Below are 13580 nucleotides of genomic sequence, written 5' to 3'. Positions count from 1 at the left end.
TTAGACTCGAGGAATACTACATTATCAGTGGTAGAGCGACCCTGGTGAAACTGCCCTGGCATGGAGCCAGTAGGCCACGACACTAAGAGCTAACACAACCACCGACTCACCATACATTCTAGCTGCTTACAAGGAATGTTGGTGAGGCTGATGGGCCACAACAAGTGGGTTTTTACCAGATCTCAGCACAGGAATGATGATGCTCTCCCGCAATTGAGACAGGAATACGCAATCGCTCCAGATCCGGTTGAAGATAATGAAGATGTACTGCTTGTAGTCTGACAAGACATGTTTAATCATCTGAGTGTGGATCAGATCTGGCCCGGCCCAGGAACTGTGTCAGGGCGATGAGGAGCTCCCACTCAGTAAACGGAGCATTATACAGTTCACAGTGGCATGTAGTGAATGAGAGGAGTTTCCCTTCCTTCCGCTGTTTCAGGGTACGAAAGGCTGGGTGCGGGGGATAATTCTCCGATGTGGAGGCCCAAGCACAGTGCGCAGCAAAGTGCTCGGCAAGTGTATTTGCATCGGTAGATAACAGTCCATTTACATGAATGCCAGGGAGACATGTCAGTATCTGATATCCAAAGACATGTCTGATCTTCATCCAGACTTATGAAGGCGACATATGGTACCCAATGGTTGAGACGTACCTCTCCCCACACTCCTGTTTCCATCTTTTTATAAGTTGGCGAACGGGGCATGGAGCCTTTTAAAAGCTATTAGGTGCTCCAGGGAAGGGTGCCGTTATGCCACTGTAGAGCCCGCCTATGCTCTTTAATAGCCTCAGCGATTTCCGGCAACCACCAAAGTACTGTCTTTCGACGCAGGCACCATAAGGAACAAGGGATCGCCTTTTCCGCCGCAGAAATGATCATTCTAGTGACCCGTTCAATGACCACATTGATGTTACCATGTGGGGGAGATTCAACAATGACGGCAGAGGTGAAAGCTTCCCAGTCTGCCTTGTTTAAAGCCCATCTGGGTAGGCATCCGGGGGAATGATGTCAGTGGAGTGACAGGAAGGTATAGAAGTGGTCACTACCACACAAGTCATCTTGCACTCTCCAGTGGACATACGGGACAAGTCCTGAACTGCAAAGTGTTAAATCAATGGCCCAGTTAGCACTATGAGCCACACTGAAATGTATGGGCGGCCCCAGTATTTACGAGGCAGAGGCTGAGTTGAGACGGTAAATTTTCGACATCTCTATACCGTGGCCAGTAAGCATGGTGCCACCCCACAAGGGGTTATGAGCATTAAAATCTCCCACACATAGGAAAGGTTTAGGGAGCTAAAGAATCAGTGCAGCCAGTATGTTCAGAGGTACTGCACCATCTGGGAGAAGATACATTGCAGACAGTTATTTCCTGTGTCGTCCTTATCCTGACAGCCACAGCTTCACAAGGAGTTTGAAGGGGCACAGGTTCACCACATATTGAGATCAGGACATAAACACAAACTACACGTGACTCACTATTATATTCACTATGGTTCTTGTAATATCCCCTATCGCCACAGAGGGCAGGGGTCTGCATCGCCAGGAACCAGGTTTCCTGGAGGGCAATGCAGAAAGCAGATGTCATACCAGAAACAGTTGTCGTAGCTCAGCCAGGTGATGGAAAAAACCGCGGCAATACCACTGGAGGATGACATCATCGTGAGGCTGGGAAGGCATGAAGCAATAAAGGAGGCAGTTTACACCTCAGGGTCATCTGCTGCCACCGACTGAATACCAGAGCATTCTATATCCATTGTGTCCGAGGGTCCGGCGAGATCTAGGCCCTCAGCGAACACCAGAATATCCACCTCATCCTCAGATGCAGAGCTTGTAAGTAGTGGTGGTATGGGTGCTGTTATATCCTAGCCAGTAATGCCAACCGAGCCTGCTGCCAAAAGGTTGGCAGCATCAAAGTCCGGACGCCGTCCGCATAAGCAGCGCCAGCGATACAGGAAATCGCCGCAAGTCTGCGCGCGCCACCGCTGGCTTCTGGCTTCTTAAGCGCTGGAGTCGCGAGCGCTAGGACAGTTCTGTATTCGCCGCTCAGTTGTATACTCGCCACCGATTTGTGTACTTGCTAGTCAGTTGTGTGTTCATCGCAGCAGAGTTGTTGTTTGTCGTCAGCCGACGCTGACCTAGCTGCTCCGACTCGAACTAGACAGATTTCTGTAGACACGGAGTTCACTACTGTGTTTCTGTATCTTCGTTAATAAAGATAAGTACCGACTTCTATTTAATCAGAGTGTTTGGGTTTTCATCTTTCTGTTCACTGTTCCAGCGGACTGGTCGGCCCGCTATTAAAAGTGTGGCGGTGACTTCGTAAGCCGTTTCGACAGCGAAGTGTTTGTCGCTACGAACGCCGCCACAAAACTGGCGACGAGGACTTCCGAACTCGTGTGCAGGGCTGGTTCAACTTGTTTCTTGTTATACTAATTCTAGAGATAAAATTTTGGGGGCTGGTTTAATTTGTGTTCACTATGTCTGCCGAATTACAACAGTTGATCTTGTTACAGAGTCAGCAAATACAAAGTCTGGTGGAAGCAATCGCCCAACAAGCGGCTAATCCACCAACACAAAAGGAACAAGCACAGGCAGCACCACCTTTCCGTGCTTTTGATGCATCAAGAGAAGAATGGCGAGAATATTTCGCGCAGTTGCAGGCGCACATGACAGTCTACAAAATCACAGGTAATGAGCGGCAGCTTTATTTAATTTCCACTGCAGGCGTGGACGTCTATAGACTACTTTGTAAGTTGTTCCCGGAATCCAAGCCAGAAGCTTTAGACTATGACGTTGCTGTTAACAAGCTTGCTGAGTATTTCGAGTCGCGAGTTCATGTGGCAGCAGCCAGATTCAAGTTCTTCAGATTAAAGAAACTGCCACATCAATCTAATAAACAGTGGTTAACAGATTTACGGGGCCTCACCCGTCAGTGCCGATTTAATTGTGTGTGTCATTGAAGCCCAAGATACTTTTGACTATGCTGAGTGTGAGTGAGATCAGCCATGTATTTCTCAAATTGCCTGTGCTAAGCAAGTTATGTCACGCCTGCGGCCCCACCGGCAGAGTCAGACTGTAAACACTAGCCGGTCGCGTCATGTTAAAAACATTCGTCAGCCGCATGTGCAAACTGATAGAGTTAAGTCTTGCCCTAAGTGTGTTCTTGCTCATCCTCGTGAACGTTGCCCGTTAAGAAACGCGGTTTGTCACTCTTGTCAAAGGAAAGGACACATCCAGACTGTTTGTTTGCGTAAACGCAAGAACAATTCTAGTGCTGCCAAGCCCATGGATATTCATGTTATTCAAAGCCAGCCCGCCCCAAAGGTCGCGTTTAAAGACTCTTCCACGGTTCGTGTGGGTAATAAACTTGTTCGCAATAAGCCACCCACCCAGCCCTCTGCTATGCGACCCGAGCGTAATTCACACGCTGTAAAAAGTAATTTACAGACTGCAAGTGAAGCGGGAGTTGTTGTTCCACCCGCCCAACCCACGAGTTGTCGTAAGCAGCGAACACGCGCTAAACGCGCTGATTTTGTGTCTTCCGCCTCCACTGCGCCGATCCAGAGACAGTGTAATAAACTATTTGTGAAGCTACGCATCCAGGATAAGACCTTCAATTTTCAATTAGACACTGGTGCGTCTGTGACTCTAATAAATAGTGCTACGTATGCGGCTATTGGCCGCCCTCAACTTTCAGCGGCAAAACATTCTTTGGCTACTTATAGTGGAGAACAAATTCCTGTGTTAGGTGTATGTAGCGTGCCAGCCACATTCCGTGGCAATACAAAAACAGTTTCATTCACAGTGCTCCGCGCTACAGACAGTGTAAACATTTTCGGATTAGACTGTTTTGACTTGTTTGGCCTGTCTATCCAAGACAATGTGTTGCAAATTAATTCTGTTGTTGTTCCTCAAGACAGCATAACCGATTTGTGTAAACAATACAGTGACATATTTAAAGACGAACTAGGTTGTGCTGCGAACTTTGCCGCTCATATTACGTTAAAAGATAATGCTCAGCCTCGATATTTTCGTGCTCGTCCAGTGCCTCACGCCCTCCGGGCACCTGTAGAAGATGAACTTCGTCGTTGGCAAAACAACGGTGTTATTCAACCCGTTTCAGCGAGCCAGTGGGCTTCTCCCTTGGTTATTATAAAGAAACCGTCTGGCAAGTTACGTTTGTGTGCTGATTTTAAGTCGACAGTTAATCCTCAGACTGTCATTGATTCTTTTCCTTTGCCTAGACCGGACGAGCTGATGGATAAGTTAGGGGAAGCTCGTTTCTTTTCCAAAATTGATCTCCGTGAAGCATATTTGTCATTGCCCCTCGACGAGCAATCACAACAGTATTTTGTCATAAACACGTCGTCGGGGTTGTTCCGTTTTCTGCGTTTGCCTTTTGGTTGTGCGTCAGCTCCAGCTGTTTTTCAGCGTTTTTTGTCACAACTTCTGGCTAATGTGCCATCGTGTTGCAACTATTTAGATGATATTGTTGTGTCCGGTCGGACGCCTGCTGAACATTTCCGTAATTTGGAGTGTTTGTTTACAGTGTTGTCTCAGGCAGGCCTACGTTGCAACATCGATAAATGTTCATTTTTCCTTACGGAGATGGAGTATCTGGGACATGTTATTAATGCCCAAGGCATTCATCCCTCCCAGTCACATTTAGCAGCTATTCGTGATTTGCCCACCCCTCACAATCTGCATGAATTGCAAGCAGTTCTTGGCAAATTGACATATTATATTAGGTTTATACCTAATGCATCACAGATTGCTGCACCGTTGCATCGTCTCCGCCGTAAGAATGTTCTGTTTGTGTGGTCAGCTGATTGCCAATCAGCCTTTCAGCAGCTTAAAGAGGCTTTATTGAATTATCGTTGTCTGGTCCATTACGACACAAACAAGCCTCTAGTGTTAGCTTGTGATGCCTCTTCTTTCGGCCTCGGTGCTGTGTTGTCACACCGAGTCGGTAACACCGAACGTCCTATTGCGTTCGCATCTAAATTGCTAAACAAAGCTCAGTGTAATTATAGCCAATTGGACAAGGAAGCGTTGGCTATTGTGTTCGGTGTCACAAAATTCCATCACTACCTCTATGGTAGACCATTCTATTTAGTAACAGATCAAAAGCCTCTGACGTCACTGTTTCATCCGTCTAAACCAGTTCCTCAGCGGACAGCTCAGAGACTACAACGTTGGGCTCTTTTGTTATCACAATACCAATATGAGATACTGTATCGCCCTACAGCTCAGCATGCAAACGCTGACGCGCTTTCTAGATTGCCGATTGCTGCGGATGATGTCTTCGATTCCTCTGAAGACTCTTGCCATTAGATTGACGCCGATGAGCATCAATCCTTCCGGGATTTTCCGATTGATTATCGTCAGGTGGCACGTGAGACAGCTACGGATCCTCATCTGAGTTTACTGTTACGTTTTGTTCAACGTGGTTGGCCGTCCAAGGCAAAGGACATATCGGATCCTGTGGTTCGTTGCTATTATCCGCAACGTCATCTGTTGTCTGTTTCACAAGGAGTTTTGCTGTTACGCACCGAGAATGACCAGCTTCGTGTAGTGGTTCCCCAAGTGCTCCAATCCAAGGTCCTCGACTTGCTGCATCAAGGTCATTGGGGAGTGGTCCGCACCAAGCAGCTTGCCCGCCGTCATTGTACATGGATCGGCATTGATAAGCAGATTACGCAGATGTCTACAGATTGTTCGATGTGTGCCGAACACCAAGCTGCTCCGCCTCAACGCTATTTTGAGTGGGCACGCCCTGCCGGTCCCTGGCAGCGAGTCCATATTGATTTCGCTGGTCCATATTGGAATTCTCGTTGGCTCATCGTGATAGATGCATTGAGTAATTTTCCATTTGTTGTGCCCATGCAGTCTACAACGTCTGCACAAACTATACAGGCGTTGACTTCAATTTTTTGTATTGAGGGTCTTCCAGAAGTTTTAGTGTCTGACAATGGTCCACAATTTACCTCTGCTGAATTTGAAAGTTTTTGTTCTGCCAATGGCATTCGCCATGTTCTTACTCCGCCGTTCCACCCTCAATCGAATGGTGCAGCGGAACGTTTTGTACGCACATTCAAGGATCATATGGACCGCCTTCGTGCTACGCACTCTCGTCAGCAGGCCCTCATCACGTTCCTGTCGTCGTACCGGACCACGCCACGCGACGGCCCTTCGCCTGCGGAGCTTCTCCACGGCCGTCGTCATCGCACCCTACTACGGTTGTTGCACCCCCCGGATCGACCCGCCGCTTTTTTCAGAGTTTATCATGGTCGCCGTCGTTGGGAACGAGGCACCGTGATAAGTGTCCAGGGTCGCGGTTTTTATACTGTTCAAGGTGCTACTGGGGTGCACAGGAGGCATCAGAACCACTTGCGCCGCGCTGGCCGCCCCGATTCTGCCGCTCGTTCTTTGTCCACAGATTTGGTCCGCGGCGGGTTCCAGCCGCGCCTTCCGACTTCGCTGCCGCCACCAGGGCAGCAGCAGCAGCCGTCGCCGCTACCACGCCGACAGCCCGTCCCGTTGATGCCTCCTGTGCAGCTTCATCCGGGAGCGCCCCAGGTGGTCGCTCCGGCGCCTGCGGTCCCTCTTCAGTCGCCACCGCCTTCGGAGCAGATGGACGTCGACCCCTCAGCCGGGCCGCCATCCCAAGCGGTGGCTGTGCAGCCTGTCCTGCAGCCGCTTTCCTTGGGCACCCCCAAGGAGTATGACACCGCAGCGCCTTGTCCGGCGCCCAAGCAGCAGCCGTCGACGCAGCGTCAGGAGACGCTGCCTCTCTTCGTGGGTCCCGACGCCCCGTCGCGTCCAGTACCAGAAGCTGCGGCCGTGGTCACAGGCGTGCACTCTGACCTCGGTTTTCAGTCGGTGTTTCCCGAGGCCCCGCGCAGCCAATGCTGGGGTGCGGACCGGGGACTGCCACCGACAACAGTCTCCGCCCCGGTCTCTTCTGCTACGCCTGCGGCCAGACCCTCCCCCACCGTCGACGCTCGCCACATCATTATTCAACGACGGTGCGGCGATTTGGGGGGGAGGAGTGTTATATCATAGCCAGTAATGCCAACCGAGCCCGCTGCCAAAAGGTTGGCAGCATCAAAGTCAGGACGCCGTCCGCATAAGCAGCGCCAGCGATACAGGAAATCGCCGCAAGTCTGCGCGCGCCACCGCTGGCTTCTGGCTTCTTAAGCGCTGGAGTCGCGAGCGCTACAGTTCTGTATTCGCCGCTCAGTTGTATACTCGCCACCGATTTGTGTACTTGCTAGTCAGTTGTGTGTTCATCGCAGCAGAGTAGTTGTTTGTCGTCAGCCGACGCTGACCTAGCCGCTCCGACTCGAACTAGACAGATTTCTGTAGACACGGAGTTCACTACTGTGTTTCTGTATCTTCGTTAATAAAGATAGGTACCGACTTTTATTTAATCAGAGTGTTTGGGTTTTCATCTTTCTGTTAACTGGTTCCAGCGGACCGGTCGGCCCGCTATTAAAAGTGTGGCGGTGACTTCGTAAGCCGTTTCGACAGCGAAGTGTTTGTCGCTACGAACGTCGCCACAAAAGGTGCTACCGCAATTTCCTTGTTCTTGGGGGGCGGGGGTCTTCCTTCTTAGATTTCTCTCACGGCTCCTTGGGTTACTCTGAATGGGAGGGCTTCACTTATTCAGTCTTCTGGACTGAGGACTATCTTAAAGCCCTACAACCAGCTGCTTTTGGGCACTTCATCCACCGGCAGGTGTCCTCTTTCCCTCTGGTAGGAAACTGGGAAGGAAGGGACACAAGTGACCCATTCCTAGTGAGAGTAACCAAAGAAGACGGACACTTCTCTGGCTGAGAAGTGGGGACTGATGTTCCCAATGGTTGGAGGGGCACTGCTACCAAAATAGGTGGTGCGGAGCAACAGGCATAGGAGTGCCCCCCCACCATCAAGGGGGTGGGTGTAGTCTTGTGGCCCAGAGGGCCAACTGTCAATGGCAGAATGGATGGAGCTGGAACCGTTGTTGTAGTGGCGGCATTGGATGATGTCATGCGCACAGTATGTTCAAATTTGCTCTTAGCCTCAGTGTACGTCAGTCGGTCCACGATTTTCCTTTCTTTCTGTAGAATCCTGCAGACCAGCGAACATGGGGAATGTTTCTTGTCACAGTTGACATAGATGAGAGGCGAGGCGCATGAAGTATTGGGATGTGATGGACGTCCACACGACACATGATGCTGGAATACATATGCCCGAACTTCCGGCACTTAAAGCACCGGATCCTGAGAGGAATATATGGCTTTACATCACAGTGGTATACCATCACCTAGACTGTCTCGAGTAATGTATCACCCTCGAAGGCCAAGATGAAGGCACCAGTGGCTGCCTGATTATCCTTTGGGCCCCTATGGACGTGCCGGACGAAATAAACACCTTGTCACTGAAGTTGGCACGTAGCTCGTCATCTGAATGCAAAAGAAGGTCCCTGTGGAATATAATACCCTAGACCATATTTAAGCTCTTATGGGGCGTGATGGAAACAGAAACATCCCCCAGCTTGTCACAGGCAAGTAATACCTGTTCTGGGCAGAGGATGATGTTTTTATCAAGACTGACCCAGATTGCATTTTGGACAATCCCTCCATCTCCCCAATCTTGTCCTCTAAATTCTCCACAAAAAACTGAGGCTTCATCGACATGAAGGATTCCCCATCAGCTCTCATACGTACGAGGCACTGGGGCAAATAAGGTTTGCTACCATCCTTAGCCTGGTGTTCCTCCCATGGTGTGACCAGGGAGGGGAACGATTTGGTGTCATACCTCTTCGCATTAAAGTTAGACCTCGACTGCTTAAGATTGCTGGTGTGGGACCACCAGCAAGAGATGGCCTGTTGTCCGCCCTGATGCCATCCACTCCGACCAAAGGCCCTCCCCACGGGCACCACCCAGCCTCAGCAAAGGTCACCTGGCAGGATGGCCACTGCCAGGAGTCCCGATGCCCCAGGGAGACGGGCATCTACTCCTTGGCATACATGGGGAGTTAAAGGCGTAGGCATCAGCAGTCAGGGGGCCACAACCAATAGGGTACACAGCAGCCCTACCACAACAGACTGGCTACCGTGCTGGATATGAGGTGCAAAGAAGTACGTGGTCATCATATGTGTAGAAAACAACACTGCACAGAGGATGGAGGAAAACACACCCAGTAACGTGTCATTGCCCAACTGCTGGAGAATGAGCGGAATTGCAAAGCCATGACGATAACAAATGCTGAAGGTCTCAGTGCACGATGGACACTATGCTTCACGTAAAGTGCCCTTCCCCAATTGGCTCGTTCTTTGGAAGAATTCTGGAGAATGGAGGTCAAACACTAACCCTACAGGGGACCCTCACAGAAGGCCAAAATGTTTCAGACTCCTCTTAGTCACCTCTTATGACAGGCATGAATACCTCAGGCCTATTCTAACCTCTGAACCCACAGGGGGATATGTGCACTGCCCATGAAAGGCAAGGTTCCAAGTTTGCGTCTCAATTCACACACATGTTTAATCTGCCATGAAGCTTTCTGTGAAGACTCCATTTCTGGGTATAAAGATCAAACGAGTTCCTAAAATGAGGATTCTGATGACTTTTACAGTCTATGTTTCAGCAACAATACACAAATAACTCCTTTAAGAACTTATACTAGGCCTATTTAATAGTATCATTTCCCTGCACCAATATTAGTATGTAGCCTATAGAGCAACTGACATAAAAGACTTGTTTCAAAAAAGATTTTATACCAGCAAAATTAAAATTAAATTATTATTGATGTGGCAAACACTACCCCTTCCCCTACCAAATACTTACTCCACGACTCTTTTACTGGCACTGTCTCATCTTAGCACTCAGTCCACAGAAATTCAAAGCCTTTAGCAAATGGTGCAATTTTTTTCTTTTTTCCAATTCCCATAAACCTTTTTGACCAAACATAAACCGATCAAAAACAGTTCTGTATCACCTGCATATCTACAAACCTTTATGGGGTTGAGGGGAGAAGGGCGCAGAAGGGGGGGTCAGAAAATGAAACAATATGCTTCACGAAGAAAAACCTCTATAATGAAATAAGAACATCTTCAGAAAAAATTTCAGAAAATGAAAGAATATGCTTCATGAGGAAAAACCTCTATTAGGAAATAAAAACTAAACAACAGCCAAAATTGAGAAAGTCACTTCAAAAGTGCACATTTCTGCACACCTATGAAATCAAAAGCTACTACTTACCAGTATTAAAAATCACACTACTACACAAAATACATAGTAATATACTGCAGCAATCACTTTTGGGTCATTAGAAGTTGCCTATTTGCAGCAGTACTTAATTTTTCTGCTTCAGTGATTAAAAAAATTATCTACTGAATGTTAAAGTTGTTTTGATCTCAACCACAACTCTATAAAGGTCTGCTCCCGTTCCTGTATTTCATTCCCATGATTAACAAAAAGTGACAGTTTTATACTTTATTTCAGTAACTGTACCAAGCAAAGAAACCACATACAATCAACTGGCGAAAGAATACAGCTATTTGTACACATAAGTATTCATAGCTTACCGATAAATTTGCCTTAAATGTGGGATTCTCACATTCTTGATTCTCCTTATGTTGTTGAAATTCTTCAATAAAATGAAAAACGTGGTGGCACGATCCACACACTAATACATCTAACTTTGAAATGTCATCCTGTGCCGCTGAAAGTGTCCAACAAAAAAATAATTACTACGGTACATAGCAAAACACTTTGACATGCTTAAAAAAAAGATTCTCATTGTGGGACTGTATTTCCAAATTGAGAAACAATTTTGTTTCTTGACATTGTGCCAACCGTTCAAATAAACTGGACAATAACACAATTACACAAACAACTCAAATATGGCAGGACAATAATATCATCAAATCTCATTGAAATAAAACTGAAGTGATGGCCACAAAACAATTTGCTACCATCCTTTAACTGGTTCACTAATTGGGTATAGCTAATGTGTAGAATTTGAGAACGATGTTCATTGCCTCAGTAAAAAACAATGAATTAGGAAATTTGTTTATTTAATTCATTTTTACCTTTGTATTTCTCAATGTTGTCACACATTACACACTGACAATGAGATGGCAATTCACATTAACATATCATTTCTTCCAGTTCTTAATATTTCTATAATTCACGGAATGTTCACTAACAGACAGGTTTCTTATAATGAAACACCCCTTTGAGGCACACCGCACTGTATCTTACAGTATTAGTGGGGACTAGTGCAGCAGGGGATACAACCCGTCGGCTTTGAACAATGACGTCACAAGTCGCCAGAGAGCATGTATTACAGAGATGAAAGAGCTGAGGAGAATGTTGAGAAACAAAGGAATGCGAGAGAGATAAACATTGATCTTGTCAAAATCATAAGTGTTTTTTGACTTTTTAAAAAAAAATCTCACGAGATAGAATAAACTGATCCTACTTTATTAAGCAATATCTTGTCAAAAGCCGAGAAGCGATTCTTCTTAATGTTCTAGCTCCCTTCAGTACGTAACAAGTGTTTTTTGACTTTAAAAAAAAAAATCTCACGGGATAGAATAAACTGATCCTACTTTATTAAGCAGCTCCCTTCAGTACCTAATAAGTGTTTTTTGGTTTTTTAAAAAAAAAAAAAAAAAAAAAAAATCTCACGAGATAGAATAAACTGATCCTACTTTATTAAGGAATATCTTGTCAAAACCCGAGAAGCGATTCTTCTTAGTGTTCTAGCTCCCTTCAGTACGTAATAAGAGTTTTTTGGCTTTTTAAAAAAAAAATCTCACAAGATAGAATAAACTGATCCTACTTCATTAAGCAATCAGTAAAGAAACGAAACTGAAACATAACAGCAAAAGCTGTTTAGATTTACATTCAATTATTTTAATGATAGTGCTTATTAGAACACAGAACTGCTTCATTATCTATGCCTCGAAGTGAAGACATTACGATCTATGACTAAGGAATGACGTCATTGTTCAAAGCCGACGGGTTGTATCCCCTGCTGCACTAGACCCTATTAGTGACTTACTTACACACTATGAGTGAGTTTTATAAAATCAATGTAATGACACTGTCAACAGATGAACATTAGCACAGCTGTTTATAATACCTAGATTCTAGAAGGACATGCTCACAAATTCACAACATCATCCCAAAATATAAGTTGAGTGATACGACTCCAACACTAAAAGTAGAAAGAACACACGAGAATTCAATCTGCTTGAAAATGATATAAATTGTACAGGGTAAAATTTATATTTTTTGTAATTTATGTTCAATATATGTTTGTAATATGTACCAAAATAATCATCAGAGGCTCGTCCATTATCTAATGCCCATATTTTAAATTTATCTTGCGACTGTTCTTCTTATAACTAAATTACAATTAAATATGGTGCAAACTTGGTCATTGAACTACACTACAGATTAGTATCAGTATGTTACCACACTCTTTATTTCGCATTAAAAATCACTGGTTTTGCTAACTTAAAACCACCCTTCAAACTGACCTGAATATTGAGTGTCCCAATAACACTGTAGCACACAGTTTCTACTATTCTGAATTGAGTTATGAACACGTTTCTTAGGCTGTAAAAATTAATGAAACACACATTCTCATTACCCATAACCAAACAGAAAAATAATTACAAGTTATTAACTACTTCTTTTCCTAAGTTTAGATTGACAATTCATGAAATAACCGGTAGGAATTCCATCTGCATACAAGATAATGAATGTAGTTAACCTGAGATGCATTAAGCTAAGACTGTTCGCAAGTAACAATTTATCTACCTTTAAACCAGTCAGACTTCATTTGAACTGTTAATAACAGAGCAATAGGGCAGTATCTCTCCTCCAACCCCCCCCCCCCCCTTCCACAAGAAACTTATTAGGCTACACCTTGACAACAGGTCTAGAAATGACATTATCAATACTATTATAAAGTATGTTGCAGCTTTACAGTAATATGTAATTATTTAATATGTGACTCAACCACACAGGAAACAGTACAAGAAATCTGGGTGAAAGAAAGGATAAAGTGCAAATGTTTGGCCGCACACAGCATAAGAGAACTCAATCAAGAATTTAATACATGATGTTCCTCGATTAATATAGGCCTACATGATGAAAGAATATTGTTACTACGAGAAATTGCTAATAGGGCAATAATAAAGTGCTGTTAATTTTTGTTCAAAGAATATCTATAAATGCAACGATATCCATAAAGAATCATGACCACTAAGGGAGCCAGATAACAAATATGAGAAGAAGTATACATCACTAAAAGCATGTGCAATTAAAAAAAAAGTTAAAAAAATGAAAAGCAATGAAAATGGAAGTATCTGTTAGTATAGACCGCATTATTTTACGGATAGAATTGGTATAATTATAACAACAGTAATGATTACTTTCAATATTAACATTACAACGATGTTTTGTGTGAATTTCTCAAATACATACACAAATTTGTGTTTTAACGACTATTAAATGTGACTTAAATATTGTAAATAGTACCGAGGAACTGACAGTACAATGTCGTCGTTGGAAAAT

The 13580-nt window shown here is 45.1% G+C and overlaps 1 protein-coding gene across 4 annotated transcripts in view; it reads right to left on the bottom strand.

The window, feature by feature from the left end:
* The window catches only part of LOC126174855 (uncharacterized), a 121675-nt gene that overhangs the window by 106467 nt on the left and 1628 nt on the right, over positions 1-13580 (bottom strand). For all 4 annotated transcript variants that reach the window (XM_049921251.1, XM_049921252.1, XM_049921249.1 and 1 more), the window contains one exon: positions 10574-10710. In XM_049921251.1, the coding sequence (XP_049777208.1) occupies positions 10574-10710 (137 nt within the window). The remainder of the gene's footprint in view (positions 1-10573; positions 10711-13580) is intronic.

Source organism: Schistocerca cancellata, chromosome 3 (assembly GCF_023864275.1).
Source record: "Schistocerca cancellata isolate TAMUIC-IGC-003103 chromosome 3, iqSchCanc2.1, whole genome shotgun sequence".
Classification (NCBI taxonomy): domain Eukaryota; kingdom Metazoa; phylum Arthropoda; class Insecta; order Orthoptera; family Acrididae; genus Schistocerca; species Schistocerca cancellata.
This window is presented reverse-complemented; position numbering and strand designations above follow the sequence as displayed.